Source organism: Mastigoproctus giganteus, chromosome 9 (genome assembly GCF_048544385.1).
Source record: "Mastigoproctus giganteus isolate SK-2022 chromosome 9, ASM4854438v1, whole genome shotgun sequence".
Lineage (NCBI taxonomy): Eukaryota > Metazoa > Arthropoda > Arachnida > Uropygi > Thelyphonidae > Mastigoproctus > Mastigoproctus giganteus.
In genome coordinates this window covers 106281102-106302635 of record NC_143583.1, presented here as the reverse complement: position 1 = coordinate 106302635, position 21534 = coordinate 106281102, and the positions used below count along the sequence as shown (strand labels likewise).

Below are 21534 nucleotides of genomic sequence, written 5' to 3'. Positions count from 1 at the left end.
GGACAAAAAAGGACGGATGGTAACCCTAGTGTCATCCCGAGATAGGTGATGAGGAATTTCATTATGGCATGTGTTCAGAAAAGATGGGTAAGGGATACAGAGGGTTCCCGTTATGCTTATCATTGAAAGCAATTAGAATCTAGTTAGGTTGAACAGACCACAATAGCTATTTCAGGAACCACTGCTGCAAACATCTTTAGAAATGTTTTGTTCATAACAATATCCCTACTGTCTAGACATTGCTATCAGGATCATTTCTAAAGCTTCACTAGAAAGAGTTCCAAATTCAGTGATGGTGATGTGATTTAACCTGGCTGAATATTCTTTCACACTCAGCACTGTGAGGAATTGTTAAAATGGCAAGTATTTGCTCAGGACAATTTGTTATATTTCAAGTTTCACCTTTGTTGACAACAAAGGTCCACTGTATCAATTCTTTCGTGATAGGTTCTCACTGAAACTCACAGAAAGACGCTGCAAAACAATTTCTTTATCTTTAATGACAAGTAGTACTTGAAACTTATCAACAAAATTTCAAATCCGAAAATGATTAAATTTGTGCACCATGTAATCACATGCAGCCAAAGTATGCTGAAAGGACAGAATTAATGGGATATCTCCTGGGCAACACGACACTGTCAACCCCCCTCACTAGTGGATGAACCCACCGCCTTGCAGGTATATAGGTACACTGCATTCATGTAGACGGTAATTCAATTTGCCAATAATCTGCAAGCTACTAATAGCAAAACACTCAATGAACCTTGCAGGAAGTGGCAGTTAAAAAAAAACTAGTCAACCTTTAGTTCTCATCTGAAATTACACTGAGAGGACAGAATTCATTGGATACCTTGTTCCTGGGCAATGTGACACTGTCATCTGTCTTGCTAGTGTTTGAACCCACCGCTTGGCAGGTATACAGGTTCAGTACATTCACATAGACGGTAATTCAACATCAGTATGGATAAACGTCGAGTTAACTGACTTTGAAAGAGGGATGATAATGGGTGCCTGTGGGCGATGGATGAGCATGGCCGTAGAAGTGTCTTGCATTATCCCAGACAACCCAAAGAGCAACAGTGGCACAAATCACCGCTGATTTCAATGAGGGAGGTGTCAGAAACATCTCCAGCAAGACCATCAGGTGATCATTAGCCACAATAGGTTATGGGAGCCGCCAAATCCACCACTGTCTCATTGCTAATGCCACGACACAGGACTCTACACCTCAATTAGGTGAAAGAACATAAGCACTGGACCCTTGATGATTAGAGAGGGGTCTCCTGGTCCGATGAGAACCATTTCCAGTTATTTCGAGCGGATGGGAAGGTGCGTATCTGGTGGAAACCACACAAAGTTATGCACCCGTCATGTCAACAAGAAACTGTTCAGGCAGGCGGACAGTCAGTAATGGTCTGAGGAGTGTTTAACTTGCACATGCTGGCACCTCTAGACACATTACTCAACAGTCGGTCCAGGTTACGTGTCCTTCCTTGCAGACCATCTACATCGCACACCAAGAGGGCAATGGACTCTTCCAGCAGGACAATGTGCCTCTCCACAGAGCTGTGGTGACTAGAACGTGGTTTGGAGAGCATTCTGCAGATTTTACCACCATGGAATGGCCTCCCAGTGCATGAACCCTGTGGAGCATCACTGGGATGCTATGGAAAGGCCCGTCCGGGCTTTGAAACCACCCAGGAATGCGACGGAATTATGGACAGCAGTGCAGCAAGCATGGATGGGAATACTCATGGAACGCTTTCATGAACTAGCAGACTTAATACCTCACCACATGACTGCCCCTATCTGGCAAAAGGTGGGCCTACCTGTTACTAGGTAGGTATTCCATTATTTCTGTCCACTCAGTGTACTTACAGAGAGCAAAGGAACCAAATCTTCTCTTGTTTTAGCCTGCTAAAGTAATCAACTTCTAAAATGGAATATTTGAAAACTGTTGGTAAAACAAATTTGCATATAACATTCTTCAACATATCCAGTAGTGGCCTCATACCCGGGTACTTGGTCATTACTCCCAGATATGCTGAAGAAATTATGAAGACTTTCTGCGCAAGCAAGAATAATAATACATCTTGAATTATGAGCTTTCTTGGCTTATTTAGGATAAGTATGCAATTTAATTCCTTTTCTTGTGTTCCTTTTTCTTTCAAAACTTTTGGATTACAAACTGGATTCAGACAAGTTAGTACCATTCAGTAATTACCTGTTGTAGTTTTTAATTCAGTAACTCCTGAAAAGTGCTCACGTTGTCTTTCTTACTACTTCTAACTTCTGTAATTATACTCATCAAAAGGTATCCAGTCATCTAGTTACACTTTGAACCAAAGAAATTTAACACGTATGTTAAAAAAAAAATTTTTTTTACTTCAGTTGCATTCATCAGTCAAAATTATTTAAATATCTTTCCTTTTTGGCACTTCTTCATAGATAGTAGTAAATTTCCAAGTATTCACCCACTCTCACAGGAAGGCCAGTGCAGATTCCTCTCAGCACACATTAATAAGATGACAAGGCCTTGCAGGACAGCACAAGAAATTAAGCGATGAGAATAATCATAATTAATTAAATCGTTAAAAAAAAAAAAAAAAAAGCTAAACATTAGTTATCATTAAAAACAAAATCAGATGCAGGGCAGGTTACTGGTTGATTAAGCAATCTTAAATGTAGTGATGAAAGAGGAACAAAAATTTCACTCCTGTACAATACACACGTTGACCTTTCACTAGTTCAGAAGATTAATGTTATAAAGCATTGACTGAAACACTGCATCTTGCCTTCTCTTACATGAGCACAGATCTAAGCTTACAATTCATTACCCATGTCACATCCAATCTTGTATATGGGGCTAAATGTTTGCCCGATTAACACTGTTTTATGACTGCTTATATATGCAGGGTGTCTCTATGTCTATCACATGTATATTTGTGAATTATTTTATTTTCACAATTAAGCTTCTCTAAGTAAGGAAATAGTTTCTCTTAATAGGAAGATCATCAAATGCAGAGGTAGTGGAAACAAAAAAAAAAAAAAAAAAAATACCCCACCGAAATGTATTAAGAATGTATTGAATGATCCCAACAACTTAAAATACTGAAACAATTTAATTGCCAGCTATCAAATATTCAAGAGTTAGGCTGCAACTTTTTCTTTAAGCTTGTCCTTCTTCAGTGGGCCCTAAGAAGAAAACATACATCAGTTTTCACAAAAGCAAAAATTCAAGGATAAAACAGGGAATAATACTTAAAACTATACAAATCGTGTAAATTAAAAGTCAGCAACCTGATCCACCTGCAAGATCATAGTTAATGAAACAAAACCATGAAATCTTTTATGCCAAAATATCAGTCATGTAAAATACTAACTACACTTCACACATCTTGACAGTGAAAATTTGCTGGCATTACACTTCTTTATTTTTGAAAAAGTTAAGTTAATGTAAGGCTAGTGTACAAGTAAATATTTCAAAAAGCTTTGTTTTATTTCAGTACAAATAAATATCCTTCGGTGTTAACTGTAAACACCGATGGACTTCCAGCTTTTACAAGTTAAAAAGTATGGTAATACCTGCAACAAAGACTCTAGCCAAGACCTGGCTGTCTATTTGCTATATTTTGCTCTAGACCCTGATCCCGTTGTTGTTGTTGTTATTGGGTTAAATGACACAGGGGCTACTGAGGCCAAATTGTGTCTATTAATAGGTTAATTGCATGACCATATCCTTATAGTTGTTAAATTATATACTCTTGTTGTGTATTAAAAGTTCTTCAATATTTGCATCACCTCCTAAGATATGAAATAAATCATGTGATATGTTAAGCCTGGAAGCAGAAGGAAAAGTGTTTGACCAGATGGTTGAATATAAGGGACAATCAAGCAGAAAATGGCAGACTGTCAGCTGACTGTTACAGAATGAGCACTGGGGTGGGTTTTCTCCCAATAACAGGAACAGATGGGTATGATGCATATGGCCAATTCTGAGCCTTGCCAGTACCACTTTCTCTCATCTGTTTTGTCGGAAGCCTGAGAGCCACAGCTTTGGTTCTTGTTTTATCTGGTAAAGTTTGCTGTTAGTATTAACTGAATTTGACTGGATGGTATGTTTGATTTTACAAGCACAGCTACTCGTCCACAAGCAGGAGACTCCAAGATCTTGTCTTTTCTATACATTGTATAGTTTGTAAATTTTGGTGAAGCTTGAGATAAAGTTTCCTGTAGACATACTCCTATCGGATTGTATTGAATTAGTAAATCTCTTAGGTCGTCAGAATTGCTTTAGTCCTCTGCAGTTCCGTTGTACGATATTAGACATTATTTAAGTTTAGTTGTGGCAGATTGGGCTGACTGTTTTTTTAGAAGTGGAGTATATTTTATCTTTTTTCAGGAAATAGGGGCATACAGAATCCATAGTGTCATTTGCATAGAGTTTCAAAATCGGCTCCCCATTATCTAAACACTCATCTACTTCCATACTGTTGGCAGGAGTTTCCATTTGTTTTGAACCTATGTCAGATTTTAGTTTTTCTTTTTCAAACGGGACTGATGGAGTATCACTAGGGATGCTTACTGAAGTATTTGTTGCTTCCGTAATTTCCCCTGGAGGATTATCTTTCATAGCGGTTATAAGTGTCGATTTCAACCAGTTCACTAGAGAGATGTTAGGCGGAACTGAAACTTTTGTTTGTGCTGTAGTAGAAACAAAGTTCCAAGTACGAGCCACATGAATTTACTTGTGTTAAGTCCTTCAGTTATGTTTAACTATGAATAATCCAACAACATTTTATACTCTTGGATTGCCAGAAGGGAACCCTTTCCAATAGTGATATCTGTTTTCCTTTCGCTCTTTCAGGCAAAGAACCCTTTTACGCTTTTAGTATTGCATATTGCCTGCTTTGGCTCGCATATAGCTCTTGAACTGCCACTGTTAATTCCCATATAAGGCCAAGGATAGTCCAGGGCAACAGGAAGAGCTTCTGTAAATAAAGCAATAATCGGCATCTGTTGCTGTTTACAACCCACCTCGAACAGAGGTAACTAAGGGTGAGAATTGTTTCCTTCTCCCTCATAGTGACAATGGCTGAAGCTAGCAGCACAGTCATTGAAAAAATGTAGCGAATGTAATAAAACTGAGATTCTTACAATTAGTATTATTTGTGACCAGTTTTTTGGAGGCTGTTGCACCTCCTTGAATATTAAAAAGCTTGGCAAAGCAAAGAAACAAAATTTTATTTGCCTTTTGTGTGCAAAACAACTCTAAAGAATAAACTGTTCTGATAAACACGGTTGAAGACATTCAAACTGCAGAGCAAATTTTGTATAAAGTAGCGGAAACTTCCCTCTTTCCACAAGGTTGCAGACCAAAACAACCCCTCCCTACTCGAAGACTGAATTCAACAAGACATTCTTGGTTGTGATGTTTGCCCAGAAAACTGCGGGCATGGAATACTGAAGTCTCCCCCAAGGAGCAAGCTTACAAAGATGCTCAGCGAGTCCATGGAACCTATCTTACAGCAGTTTAGTGCTGAGATCTCTGCAATCGTCTCTGAGCAACTACTTACCACCTATAAACTCATATTCACCCTGCAAGAAGAAAACAACCTGTTTAAAGAAAACACACTTTTTTGTACATTCTGTACAAAAAAGTGTGCTCACTTCATGAAGCTGAAAAGACAAGCACATTACGCAGCTGTATTATCAAAGCTCAAACAGGGAAAAAGGATCTCATGGCTGCCGAGGTCTTTACCGAATGGTCCAAGAAGACGCCTGGACAACCCCTCCTGCACCCAACCAATTAGCAACCGAAGAAAACAGGAAGAGAATAACTGACCTCCTTTACCGAATCGCAGTAAAAGAAGAGTCCATCTCAAACTTACTGAAAAAGACACTTCTAACAATCACCACAATTACCAAAGAAAACCTCATGAAAGCCACAAATGAACTTCCTAATAAAGCAACGATTGGTCCTGATAACTTCCCTCCTTTCATGGCAAAAATCAGCAGCCCTTACATTATTGAGGTGTTGCATCACACCTTCTATGAAATCATTCAGAAAGGTACTCTCCCCTATATATGGAACAACTACATAGTCAGGCCCATTCCCCAAATAAAGAAACCAAAAAAACGCCAAAGACTATAGACCTATAGCCATTAATTGCACCATCTTGAAAATTTTCGAGAAGAGACCGTTCTATCAGCACTCATCCAACACTGCTTTGGGCATCATCCTCTGCACCTTATCAGGAAGATCAATTGTCAAAAATTTCGAGACCCTTTTCCGGATGCAGAAAGATCTCAACAATAAGAAACAGCTCAATATTATCTTCCTAGACATATCTGCAGCTTTTGACAATATCTCGATGACGGCTCTGGAACAAATTTTATCTTTCTACTTCAAAATACAAGGCAATCTCCGGAAGATTTTATGTTTCTGAAGGAAAGATGACTCAATCTGTAATGACGATTTTATTCATATTACTCCATTTTGCAAGGAGGCATCCTCTCCTTACTGTTATTTGCTGCAGCTCTGGAACCATTTCTTGAATCCCATAAAGACAACTGTATTACATATGCTGATGACCTGAAATTCTTCGTCAAATCTAAAAATCTACAAGTTAAGGAAACAAAGCAACAAGCCAATAACACAATAAATGAATTGTGTTAATACAATTGATTGACTGTATTGGACTACGTTTAAACAAAGCAAATCTGCCCAGATAACATTAAAAAGAAAAAGAGCAGGAACAACATCTTTATGATGGTAAGTGGATGCAAAAGTTCTAAAGGTTAAATTGCACATAGACCTTGGCCTAAAATGGGATGAGGGATTAACATTCTCCAAGCACTTTGATTACATCAGAGCTAAAACATATGTAGCACCCTGGGCTGCCAAACAGGAGTTAATTGGCATTAGAAACTCAGATCATGTTAAAAAGTATATCTTGAATCACCCATTTACTACCTCTAGAGCCATCCTACTTTCCAATCTCAACATTCCTCCCTGGAAACAGACAATTAACACAAGAAACATTTTCACATTAGCTCAACTGCTAACAGAAAGATTAGATGCTCCCAGTACTGACGGCTTGTTTCACTCTCGTCAAGAAGCCACCAGGATTGCTGAAACAAGACATCCTGTTCAAAGCAACTTAAAAAGCCTCGACCGCCTGTCGCTTTTTTCCAGCAAACACAATAGAACTCTTCAACTAAGAATTAAACCAGAAAAACTCTAACGAAAAAGCCTACAGATTGAAATTCTTTTCCAACTCCTATCACCTTGTGCAACTGTAGTGCTAGCCACTCGGCTCAAAAACTGCATTTAATTTTGATCCCTTTTAAATATATATTCTCAGTATTCTAAATGTCAACCTAAAAAATCAAAATTAAATATTCTATGATGTTCAAAGATGCCAAAAATTTGTTTCCGTTGTTGTTTCCTTTATCATTTCTGTACCTCACGAGGTTCCTTTGGTATGCTTTTCCCATATCCAGGCCACTCCTATGAGAAGCTACAGGTGAAAAACTGACTGGTCCTTAAATTTTGCACACCAGTGTACATAAGTTAACATATTTTATATAATTATGAGTTCTAAAGAATTTAAAAGTGGAATAAAAAGAAAACATGTTACTTTAACTATCATTAACAAGCTCAAAGTGATACTTGAAAGTGGTGTTTCCAGAAAAAAACTTGAAGAATTTGGCATTAGCCAATAGACTGTGTCGGGTATTAAAAAACAAAAAGAACCGATATAAAGACATTTTCTTTAAAATTCAATGTGGGAAGTGATAAAAGCAGTGCATCAAATAGACAGACATTAAAAAGGACAAAAGAAGTGTTGCTGATATAGGCTGTATTTAAGTGGTATTCACAGTGTAATGATCAAGTGGCACTGGCTTGCGATGCCAGCACCACCTGATAAATGTATAAAAAGACAATACAGGCAACTCTCAGTTTATGAGCAAGTTCTGTTCCAAGACATTGGTCGTTATGTCTATCTTGCATTCCTGAGCTTTTACAATACACATTGCGTATGTTAGCAGCCATTTTAAAGCATTAAAACTATGTACTAAACATCGAATTGTCTGTACAATACACTTTATTATAATGTAGGTATGCGTTATAATTTATCGTATATGATAAGTAACGTAAAATAAAATAGGAAAAGAATAAAAAAGATATCGTACTGGTTAATTTTAATTAAAAACAAAGAGTTACAAAATATAAATAAAAAAATACTGTATTCAACTTTTACTCATCAATATCTTCATCAGAGTTCAATATTTTCCACATAAGTGCCACTAGGTGCAGATGAGGTAGATGGAAGGGCATCTGATAATGAAGAAACAGCTGGGTTTCCACTTTTTTAAAATGAAATGTTTTTATAGAAGAGTGCACAGTAAGTTTCTTTTTTTCTTCTTCAAAATCTCACTGTAGCATGCTAGACAGTGAAATGCCTCTTTTCACTTTTGCAATTCTTTCCATATTTGCATTGTCTTCTTCAAAGACTGCCAACCCCCTCAGAAATTGATTTAAAAACTGCAGTCATTTTCTCCAAGAAACATTTTACATGGCGTGACATGTAAACCAACGTTTTTTACCGGCTAGATTAGTTTTATTAACCAAGAACAGTCCACTATAATTATCATAATAAATACATTTTTTAAGTTTATTTATTTAAATCTTGCTTACAATTATGTTCACTATAAGTTTGGCATTTCATTTTATAAGGAACTTTTATCTATTGGCAACTAAGAAATTTTAAATGAATTGTGATGTTCGTTATAGCGAATGTTTGTAAACCGAGAGTTGCCCGATAGATAAATGTATTGTCTTTTTATAGTTTTTAAATAAAGGCTCTACACTGATATTTTTTATTTAGTTTCATCAGCACTACCTATATTTTATTTATTAAATTTTCCATTTATTTGTGTTCTAAATTTTTGTTTTTTAAGGCTATCTTTTGCTTCCTAATCCAAATTATCACTTAATTCGATGACCCCCCACCCCCACAAATTAATCTGGATTAGCGAGGGTTTACTGTATATATATTTTTTGAATTGATCTTATATACACCAGGAAATAACGAACTTCCAAATCAATATTTTGTTTTCTGAGCTCGTGCTTTTACTGTAAATACATTCAATTTATTTACAGCAAAATCAAACAAGACTATCACAATAATACTGCATGCTATCTAAATGCTTCTCAACCAAAAAGTGTTATAATAATACATAAAAATTTATTTAAACGTTAAAACAAAGACATACCATAAATGCATGCTTTTCAGTAGCAGTCTGGAATCTACCATGTCCAAACTTGGATGAAGTATCAATAAACTTCAAGGTAATTTTTTCCAGGGCAGCCCTTTTTGTGTGGGTCAGGAGAGACTGTAAAGAAACAAAACAAAGAATGAAAAGTATATCAAAGAATTGATTAAAAAAAAAAAAAAAAAAAAACCCAACTCTTTTTCTGTGAAACAAGAATACTTCCATGCATACTTTGGATGCCTTTGTACAGATAGCCCCTAGTAAATTGGAAGTTGGATCCAGAAGCACGAAGAGACCAACATGTTAGAATAAAAAAAATAACAATTACATAAAATTATTTTATCTGTTGCTTTCAAATATTTATTTAATCTCTTTAAATCCACATCAGATCACTTGCTCTATAAGACAGGTGGTAACTGGTTCCAATTTCTTTGACTAAAGGCAAATTTTCTTACACTATCTACAATTCCCTTTCTTTAATTTAAATCTATATCCACTTATTAGAATCATCCTAGAAGGATGACAAAATGTCTCCATTATTAACTTTACTCAACTCTTATGGCATTAAATACCTCAATCAGATCTCCATACAGATGCCTATATTGTTTCAATCTAAGTTCAGGTTGAGACCACTGACAAAGGTATGTCTTCTCACACAACATATAGTATTATGTATTAATACTATATGTTGTGTGATATCCTGCTATTTTGCTGAAAAACAAATTTAAAAAACCCTCAGGCAGTTCTGAATGCATTGCTAAAAGTATGGGTGTTAATGATATCACGTAATTAGAATATTACAACCAAATAAATTAACTTGTAACTTGTGATTATTTCATTACCTGAAGAAATCATGAACATGACCCAATAACTGTTGCTACTCACTGACGGAACCAAGTTGCTCTTGCCAGGCATGAAGGTTTGTTGTTGTTTTTTTGGTTTTTAGGAGCATTAGCAACTAAGGCCATATTGCTCCGGGGATATGCGGTGGTCATTTCCTGACCTTTCTGCATCCTCCGTATTTGGTGGTCATGGGCTCGAACCCCAGTCAAATCAAGAAGCGTGTGCTACAGCACTGCTGCTCTGCCCACCTGGCTACGGAGGCGCCCTGGTGTGAAGGATATTGCCATTTTCCATTTTAGCGTTAATCTGAAAAACAGTTTTCCTGGAAAAGGTAGCAGTTTTATTAACAAAAGAATTGATGTTCCCCTTAGGCTTTTCTTAAAGTTTTGAGTATACATTCAAAATACATTTGTCCCTGCTAGCAAAATTCCTGTCTTATCAATGATATACAGGAATTTTGCTAGCAGGGATGGGGAGGTGGTTGTCCCCTTGTGTGGGGCAATGGTAAGGCCACACCTTGAGTACTGCATACAGGTCTGGAATTCTCATTTTAGGAAAGATGTAGAGTTGCTAGAATGAGTACAGAAGGGCAACAACACTGGTGAGGGAAACAAAGGGATGCTCTTACAAAGAAAGGCTTAATTCTGCAAATTGCAGCGTCTGGACACTAGGCACCTGCGAGGTTATCTTATTGAGATGCATAAGGCCTTGAATGGATTGAGCAAGCTCAATGCTGATGGGTCATAAACTGAAAAATGAGGAAAGACAGTTGCCGAATAGATGCGCAGAAATTTTCCTTTAGCCAGCAGGTAGTTGATTGCTGGAACAAACTTTCATCTGTTGTTGTGGAAGTTGATAGCTTAAATAAATTCAAGAAAAGAAGTGGACACTTTTGGAGTGAATGGATGGACGAAATAGGAAGGTTTTTTTTTTTTTTTGGCTAATGCTGTATAAGCTTGCTCTCTTGCATCGTATGCCTCTACTGTTGTTGTGGAAGTTGATAGCTTAAATAAATTCAAGAAAAGAAGTGGACACTTTTGGAGTGAATGGATGGACGAAATAGGAAGGTTTTTTTTTTTTTTTGGCTAATGCTGTATAAGCTTGCTCTCTTGCATCGTATGCCTCTACTAATGCGAAAATATTCTGCCTAATGCTATTGTTCAGTGGTTTCCCATGTTTATATTTCCAAGGATCAGACTTAGATTGTGAAGCTGATGGTGAACCTGATATGTCGAAGTTATAAACATATTGTCAAAAGGAAAGACATCAATCACTGCAGCGACAGCACTTTTACACATGGACCTACATAAAATAAAATGAGAAAAAATGCCTAATGTTTATTATAACAATTCTTTCATGTTTAGATCCAAGATTATATAATGTCAAACATTATTAATACCAAACTATTTTTTGTATGTTGGAGTTTTACATGAAACAGGTGTAGGCTGTTTAAGATATGCTAAACAGTACAGTTTGTAAACTTTACAACTTACAGTACTGGTGTCTCTTTCCATATGAATAATCCCTTCCTAACTATCCTTGTTAACCCCCTCTCACCACCAAGACAGGTTAATATCTTTCCTCAAAGGCCTAGAGACCTGTTAAGAGCACCCAGGGTGTAGCCTGACCACTGATTTGTAATGGGATAATCACCTCCTTACTCTAGTACACATTTGCTTTACTTCACTCAGTTGTATTACAACACCAAGGTCCTTTTCTGAAGATAAAAATCTTCTGCATTGTGAGCACTATGCTACTATCGATAATTTAGTCTGGATTACTGTGAACCAGATTCAGAACCTTGCATTTACTACTATTAAGTGCTTAAATGCATTTTTTTAGATGAGTTGTATAATTCGTCTATAGCAACATACCCTGGCTCTCGTTAACAACCCAGTTCACCTTAATGTAATCAGAAACTGACCAACTTGTAATGACATACTTTTAGCTTTACAAGTGGGATCCACCCAGATGGATCTCACGCTTAACATTCCATTCAGAGCACTGCCTATTTATAGTCACATTTTAGTAACCTAGCCCCATTATCACATTTCTCCAACTTGTGCAGTGTTCATTTTGGATTGTCAAAAGCCATTTTAAAATAAAATATCAATTATTTCTTACACAATACCTTAACAATTGGTCAAACAAGATCTTCCTTTAACAAAACCAGGAAGATTCTTTCATACTGCCTACGCTATTGAAGAGACTCTGCCCTGCATCCTCAATGATAGTCCATATTTTTTTCTGTCAATGACCCAGGCTTTCTGATTTGCTTAACCCACTCAAGGTACGTGCATAGTTTATCGTCACATTCAATAACTATTAGATCTATAGCACACTCCAGATCTCAGTTTTGTTGTTCCATTCTTTATATCACACTAGGTCAATATGACGTAATTTTGTGTATCCCTATCTACTAGATACACCAGTATGAAAGATATTCTTCTTGAACCTATATGCTTTCTCAAACGTAGCTTCCTCCTCCCCTTTTATTATGTCTTGCCTCTAAACACTAACTCATCATATTTACAATCTGCACTCAGTGTACCGAAATGAATCCGTTTCTGATATCCCTCTAATGTCCAATTTGTTGGTTAACCAATGGTTCAAGTTCAAATTTATCATCTATACTTCTAGCATTAGTATACACAATTTGCCTATTTGTATCAGTCTCATTTTTACACTAACACATCCCATTTTTAACCAAAATAAAAGCACTTTACAGTAAAAACCAGTAAAGTAGCCTCCCCCCCCCAACTTTGGATATAACCATTTAAAAGTTCGAATCCAAGCACAGATATCTACAGCACTACTAAAAAAATAGCTTTCTAACCTAAGTACTGGTGCAGAGGTTTTTTTCCTTAAACATCCTGGCTTTAGAGGATTACAATTTGGCAGTATACGATTAACAATATAGTACTACCCTGGTTAAGAAAGTACTCGCTGCAAACTTACTCTACTGTTTAAGATATGCTAAACAGTACAGTTTGTAAACTTTACAACTTACAGTACTGGTGTCTCTTTCCAGTGGTAGAATTAATATGGCAAAACATTGTGTGTAGAGGTTCACAGTGCAACTTAGAAACAACAACATCCTTTTTATAAGGCAACATACAATAAGGGGCTGGTTGTGAATTACTTGGGTGGTCATACTGTGCCAGTTCACTTGATACAAACCTTTTATCAAATATTAGGTCTGGACAAATAAGTGTGTTACAGGTCAATATGTATATTGTTCAGGCTGAAAAAGCTCTAATTACTCACTGGTAAACCCTGCTCCAAACACCTGACACTGGCTGATTACATTGATCATTGAAAAGGCCTTTGAAAATTTCCCTGGTCTCAGAAAGATTAATTTGGATCTCTGCAAATCACATGCAGAAAGTTCCCTATATATTCTCCCAGAGAATAATGAAAAGATGGAAGGATATTTATCGAACATAAATATCCTTCCATACTAAGCAAAACAGTTGTGAAAGCCAGGGTAACTTACATACTTGGAGATGACTATGTATATAAAGTGCTTAGCATCATAATACACAGCCATTTCTGAATAAACAGAAAATTTTTAAGGTGGCATCGTTTTAGGTTATATCTCATATTGTGAATACCTTCACAACGAGTTGCCATGATATTGCACTACTTCGAATAAGTAACGCTTCACCTAAGGAGAAGACTAATGTTACTTATTCTCAGATAGGTACCACCACCACCCAGACAGCACCGTTTCAGGGCTATTTGGCCCTTCTTCAGTGAGTGGGTATGTACCCAAGTGATGCAATGATGGCAAAAACAGTTATGAAGTATAACTCCACAATATGAGAGATGCCTGATGGTGTATGATGTATCTGAGAATAAGTAACATTAGTCTTCTCCTTAGGTGAAGCGTTACTTATTCGAAGTAGTGCAATATCATGGCAACTCGTTGTGAAGGTATTCACAATATGAGATATAACCTAAAACGATGCCACCTTAAAAATTTTCTATTTATTCAGAAATGGCTGTGTATTATGATGCTAAGCACTTTATATACATAGTCTAAATTTGTTCGCAGCTTGAGGCTCTAGCCCTAAATGCGCCTTAGTCTAAATACTTGGAGATGTCAAATTAAAAATGGAAGAAAGGAAGGTCCAGTGCTGTGCAAACGGAGTGCTCTGAATGCGCCACACCAGCCCCACAAAATCAGCAAATTTTAAAAATTAAACGTAGGACATTCTATCAACTCGACGACAGGCTACCTGAGTATTGTTTAGACTGATGCCACGCTTATAGAAATATTAGTAAATAGATAGTCGTGAAACATTCACAAAACCAGTGTAAAATATAAATATACATCAGTCTGATTGTATTCTAGTGTGGAGGAATTTATTTTACATTTTTTTGTGTGTATGTGTACTCTGTTGTCGGAAGGCAATATGCTTTATTTCGCAACACAAATTTGTCACATAACAGTCTAGCTGGCCAGCACCTTTTTTTTTTTTTTTTTTTGTTTGTCTGAAACCAAAAACTATAAGGACTAGGAATCAATTATTACTATGGTAACAAGAGACACACCTGAATAGTGGATTCTTTCATCCTTGTGTTTGATACTCTGAAACTGACCAGGGCACCGGGAGGAACCCTTCCTATAATTAGCGTTTATCCCATGGTGGTTGGAGTGGAAAAAACAATGACTGGGCAGAGTAAGCAGTCTACTTCAGTCACTCCAAAGCATGAAGTTTTGTTAAATTTATGGTTTCGAGGTTTATTTGCCATTCTCACAACATTCTACCCTTGTCTATTGCTTAGTTTCTATACAGCCAACAGGACCTGAGCATTGTTGCTGGCCATGAAAAATACATTTTATAACCCATTTATATGCATCTGTTCTGTTTTTGCTTGTGGTGGGAAAATTGTTGCTAATTACTTGAAGGAGAAACAAAACAAAAAATTCGGCCAACCACAGAGATTTTCATTTGCTTTATTGGCAGAGGAAGAAAAGTTCTGCATCTGTTATCCAGCATCATGAACTATTCTTGATTTTACATTTTCAACTTTCTCAGAGTCAGAGCACAAAAAAGATTTACCCATTACCATCATTATTTTCTAACTTGTGAAAGTCAAGTTAGAAAATTTTCTAACTTGTGATAGATAGAATAAATTTACTTAGATTGTGTCAGGCACCTCCGTAGCCAGATGGGAAGGAGCAACAGTGCGTAGCACACGCTTCTTGATTAGACCAGGGTTCGAGCCCGTCACCACCAAATACGGAGGATGCGGAAAGGTCAAGGAATGACCACCGCATATTCCCGGAGCAATATGGCCTTAGTTGCTAATGCTCCTAAAAACAAAAACAACAACTTAGATTGTAAATCTAAGTAAATTTATTATTCCAGTTTTCATTAGTTTACATGGACCATTCACAAATTATGAATGATCCATGACATCAGCAATCATAAAATGTTGTCCAGTTTTGATACTAATGTTACTCATTACTGTAGATTTATTTTTTATTAATCTTTGCATTTTGTTACAATTTGACAGAACGATTTGTAATTTTATTACTCTGGTGTCAATAATTTTTTTATTGAAAATTTGTTGCTGGATCATTTACAGATTAGAGAAAGATATATATGAATTTCAAAAAGTTACTTTTCTTGTCTGCATCTTTTCCTCCCTTTTGCACTCAGTGCACATTCATTGTTCATACTTCTCTGAATAGAGAAGTATGCACTGATTTGCTTATGTGTGCAATGCAATGCTAACTTTGTAGCGATTCTGTAATAAGTGCTTATTCCACATAAGTGAGTTTATTATTCTAGTTTTCATAAGTTTACACGATGGCCATTCACAAATTTTCAATGGTCTGTGACGTCGGCAATCGTCAAACATATAGTTTGTGACACTAATATGTTACTCATTGATGCAGATTTATTTTATTTACTATTTCCATTTTGTTACAGTTTGACAAACTGATTTGTAATTTTATTACTGTGTCACTAATTTTTTAAATTGAAAATTGGTTGCTGGATCATTTACAGATCAGAGAAAGATATTATAATATGAATTTCCACTAATCACTCAGAACTCTTAAAGTTCCTTCCTTTGAAATTCGACTTTCTGCAGTCTAAACTTTCCTAATATAGAGGGCCACTTTATGCTGGTTCACTTTTTGAATAACTGGAGCATCCTTCCCAAAACATAGATGCAGTAACTTAAATCATTTCTGCATGCAGACCACTGTTCTGAATAAGTGTAACAGAGTGTTAATGAAAACTTGTCCTTTTAATTTGTGATGATTCAATTACTTTGAGAAGGACTATTTTTTTCCTGCTTGTGTATTAAACTAGAGTGCATAATTTTGCCCCATTATGAAAATAAGCAAAAAAAAAAAAAAAACCTTTCATGTTCAACGAATGCTAAATATAACTGGCTCTGCAAATTAGATGGTGATTATTTAAAATGTTTTGTAAATATTGTAAACGTGTGCTGACAGCCAAATTAAGCATAGTAATACATACAAATAAAATCGAAGAACATTTAGTTTTCAGCACCATAGGGTATTGGCATTCAATAAAATTGAATGCCAATACCCTATGGTGCTGAAAACAGCATAGCATTTTTCACAGCTGTGCATTGTGCATAAAGAGTAGTTAATCACTTGAGTGACCTTTGTAAATTTCATTTTTCAGACAGCAGGGAATATAAGGACTTCAAACTGAGAAGAACAAAAGTTATGTCAAGGAATTATGAATGGCAAACAGATGTTTAAATAAAAATGTAGAAGAGAATTTACAACAAGAACATAATTTTCACCATAAAGTTTTAGAGAGGCTTATCAAAATAACTATAAAATTATCAATTATTAAAAGATACATACAATGGAAACTTTTTGTCTGATGTAAAATTTTTAGCTGAAAATGACACTATGAGACAAGTCTTGAATTTGCCTTTTTCCAAAATTACTTTAGAAATGTTTTCTTATGCAATACCCTCATCTTGGTCCCTTCCTCCACCCTGATTTGTTTTATAATGTTTGGGTTTATTTTTTATTTTCACTCCATTGGTTTGCCATTCTACTGGCATGTATTTTTTTTTATTTTTATTTTAATTATTACAAGCAACATGTAGTGGAATGTGCATTAATGCTGCCACTGATGTTTTCTATACTAATTTCTCTTTTACTTTTGTTCTTTTCTTTTCCTTTTTAATTAGAGTTTTCATACTATACACCGCTGAGCCAAAAACATTATGACCAGTGAGTCATTATGCAAATCGAAGCAACTGCAGGTGAACTTTGGCACATGCGTGGATCACGGTATAAAAAACACCTGATACTGAGCTTTGTTAACCAGTGTCACTCTTGTTCTTCAGATGGGAAAGGCAGCAGACTTAAGCGAGTTTGACAAAGGTCAAACGACAGGGTCAGAGCATATCCGAAAAGGTATGGCTGGTGGGGTGCTCATGATCAGCCATGGTTAATACCTACCGAAAGTGGTCCGAGGAGGGGGAACCCACAAACCGCCGGAGGTGTTGGACAACCATCACTCACGTCAATGCTCCATGTGAGTGATGGTACGTGGCAGCAGAAGCACGGCTGTGGTGCAACTCGCCGGTAATTGGAATGCTGTTGACGGTAGTAATGTGTCACAACACATTACTCCCGTCATGTGTTGTGACACATTAACCGACCCTGCTGAAAATGGGGCTGCATAGCTGCAGGCCGCCCATGCTAACCATGGTTCATCGGCGACAGCGCCTACAATGGGCACACGAGCATCGAAACTGATCTGGTCTGATGAATTACATTCCCTGTCGCACCATGTGGATGGCTGGATACATGTGCGTTGTTTACCCAGGAAAGTGATGGTGCCTGGATGCACTGTGGGATGAAAATAAGTGGGTGGCAGCAGTGTCATGCTTTGGGTGATGTTCTGCTGGGATACCCTGGATCCAGTAATCCATGTGCCAGGCACTTTGATGTCTACCACCTACCTAAACATCATTGCTGACCAGGTACACCCTTTCGTGGCAAAGATCTTCCCTGCTAGCAGTGTCACCTTTCAGCAGGATAATGCGGCATGCCACACCATCGGATTGTTCGAAACTGGTACGCGGAACATGAAGACTTCCAGGTATTGCCCTGGACTCCAAATTACCAAGACATCAATCCCATCGTGTTGGTACCAGATACCACAAGGCACAGTTAGAAATTTTGTAGCGTCCGTGCCTCACCGGGTACAAGCTGTTTTGGCTGCACGTTGAGGACCAACATCACATCAGGTAGGTGGTCATAACGTTTTGGCTCATTGGTGTGTGTGTGTGTGTGTGTGAACACTGGGTTTTCCGAAGAGAAATTCAGTTTTATGCGTGAAACAACTCAACTTTATTTATCATCAATTTGCTATACATAGAATGAATAATTTGAAATACATGTACAATTATACATACGAATCGTATCAAAATAAGTAAATGTTCGGTAACAAAATTTATTGCGATTCTATCAGTATTTTTTAAAAGAAAATAAAGACATATTACTTGACGCCTGAACATGCGGCAGGCCCTCTGGAACTGGTCTATAGACCACCAGGGATCTGCGGACCCATTTTTGGAAATGCTGAGATCTAACCAATCAAACAGCTGCAGGTATCAACAACAACTATTTGCAACACACTACAATCAAATGATTTGCATCTTTCTAAATGTCGGGGCCAAGGATATGATGGGACTAATACTATGAGTGGGGTTTATTCCGGGGTACAAGCCCGCATAAAAAAAATAGAACCAAATGCATTATATGTTCTGTGCAGTTCACATCAACTTAGTGGTGATTGATGCAGTTAATGGTATCCAGAAGTATCTAAGTATTTTGCAGTTGTACAAAGCATCTATGTGTGTTTTGGATATAGCATTAATCATTGGACTTGATATCTTCATATTGTGAATCAGACTTTACTTTAAAAAACCTAAACCCTACACGGTTGGTTGGTGGTTGTCTTTTGTCATTAATAGTAATAAAATAACAATATATGGATATTCTGAAAGTTTTAAACAAAACCATTCTGGATACTACAAAAAAAAAAAAAAAAAAACAGAAGCAATCAGAATAAAAAAAAATATGGAAAATTTTGAATTTGTTCTTATTACTGTAATAATGGAATAGGTTCGTTCGAATTTAAATGTGGAGTGGAAATTTATACATAAAACATATTTCTGTATATTCCCAGTGTGTCAAGTTGACAATAACATTTAATGTCTATTATAGGTGACTGTTGTGACTATTAATAAAAATATATATTGTAATTAATACTTAATAAACATATGCTCCATTTAATATTTTTTTCTTTCAACATTTGTAATTGGAGCCCCTTAACCCTTTTTGCATCTGGGCCCCCAAATACCTTTGCATGGCCCTAGTATAGTTAATCAATGCAGACACGAAATTCTCCATGCAGTGCAAATATCAAGGAGGGCCCATGATGAATTACTGAACTCGTTAGGAGAGGGAGGAAATAGGTTTTTTTTTTGGCCAGTGCTTCCTTACACTGTATGGTGAAATTCTAAAATTAGCTTCAGAGACTTCAAACAAAACATATAAAAATAAATATACACAAGTTAATAGAATATAATAATAATTACCTTGCGGAGTGTTATCACTCTCTTTTTAGGACCCATGACACATCCTTTCAGCATTACAAAATCACAATTAACTTCTCCATAGTGTGGAAAACCACCCTAATTAAAATTATCGATACAGATGTTTAATATATATAATATCAGGTGATAAATTATTGCATTAAATAAATCTTGTACTGCCCTTGGCAAAGATATGTTTAATGAGTTAATACAGTTGAGCACTTCTATAATGAATTTATAAATACAATAAACTCCATTCTCATTCAGAAATGCAGCAAAGTAGTCTAGAGGAAACTTGAATGTTAACCCTTCCCTACTCATAAAAGCCACTATGCCAGGAGATGTGCATTTCTCAACAGTAGAGAATAAAGTCTGCCCATATCAAGTATTGTGCAAGTTATATAATAGAAGATATATGATAATGAAATAAACTGTGATGCAGGTATGAAAGAGTTGTGAGATAAAGTTGTTTGCCACAACAGCACTACTGGTAATAATTTGAAGAGCTTTTTGTATTTCAAGTGACTGCTTGTCAGTAGGTCCCATATTAATGATGCTGCAATCACTACCAAAGTTCTAAAACAAAACAAATGGCCTATAAATTGTCTCATGATCGTGTTTTAATATGATGAGAATGGAGTATACTAGATAAAATGCCTTTTCTTTAAAATTTGATAAGTAGTAGTCAAAAAACATTTCTTCTGGTTTGTTGAAGTTACTTTTATAAGGAATTTGTGAAGGTATCAAAGTTACTCCCATTGATACATTAACATGTTCAACTGTATTAAAACATTTCATATTGCCTATTCAACAAATTACAGAAATGAGCTAATATATTACTTAAAATTAATGCAAACATATTGTAAGAACCATTCTTACACTCATTCTACGGAAATAAATTTTTATAATGTAACAAGAAAATATATATACATATTAAATAATATTATTTACATAGGACGATTTTCAGCTTAGACTGCGCTCGCTCTGTACTGTACAGTTAAGTGGGGGGGGGGAGCACTAAAGTACAATGGGAGCACCGTAAAGGGCAGCTCAAGTCAATAAACAGAAAGTGGGCAAGCCTTTGGAAGAAAAGAATTTTAAAGACTAAGAGGGAGAAGGGACCCTTGATGTAGCATACACCGTGTGGAAACGGCTAGCCACTGGATGAAACAGACCGACTCCTTGAGCACTTAATAATTTCAAGGAGCGGTAGAGAAAAACAGAGTGGACTAAAAGGGGTAAGTGCATCGGAATGATCACATAGAGATATCTAGAAATTTCTGGGCATCCGGAAGTTCAGCGAAGCTTCTAGAAATTTCGAGGAGCTGGAAGTTCCCTCAGGAAAGGAAGGGCCAAGAAAACGGAAGAAGTGGGTGAGAGCGAATGAGGATGAATCGAATGATGAAGAACGAACTATGATTGGACCAGAATAGAAGAGGTGGCGGAGAACAAAAAGGAGATGCAAGACAAGGAAGAGAGAGTTTTGGAGTTTTTTGGGACAGTTGTGGGAAAGTTTTGAAGAAGGTGGGAGTTCTTGAATATGAGAGAGTTGGGCGAATCGCTGGAATGTGGTAGTGGGAATTGAAGCAGTTTGGTGCAAAGACAATTCATTAGGCAAGTCCTGGGAGAGGTCAGCCGCCACGTGGAAGTGGGAAGGAGATACCCAATGAAAGATGGAAACATATGTTGGTTTTTTTTTTTTTTTTTTTTGATTTGGTAGTTGTTGGCGCATCGGCTTCTATGGCCATATTGCACCTCCCAAGGTTTTTGCAGTACTTTGATCCAAGCCCG

At 36.7% G+C, this 21534-nt stretch overlaps 1 protein-coding gene across 1 annotated transcript in view; it reads right to left on the bottom strand.

Annotated features, from left to right (window-relative positions):
* Positions 1–3103: 3103 nt before the first annotated feature.
* RpL3 (ribosomal protein L3) overlaps positions 3104–21534 on the bottom strand; it is a 92632-nt gene continuing 74201 nt past the window's right edge. Inside the window, exons 7-9 of the mRNA XM_090381908.1 lie at positions 19747–19842; positions 9283–9402; positions 3104–3195 (exon numbers count right to left, since the gene is read on the bottom strand). Coding sequence (XP_090238034.1) covers positions 3151–3195; positions 9283–9402; positions 19747–19842 — 261 coding nt within the window. The 3' untranslated portion in view covers positions 3104–3150. The remainder of the gene's footprint in view (positions 3196–9282; positions 9403–19746; positions 19843–21534) is intronic.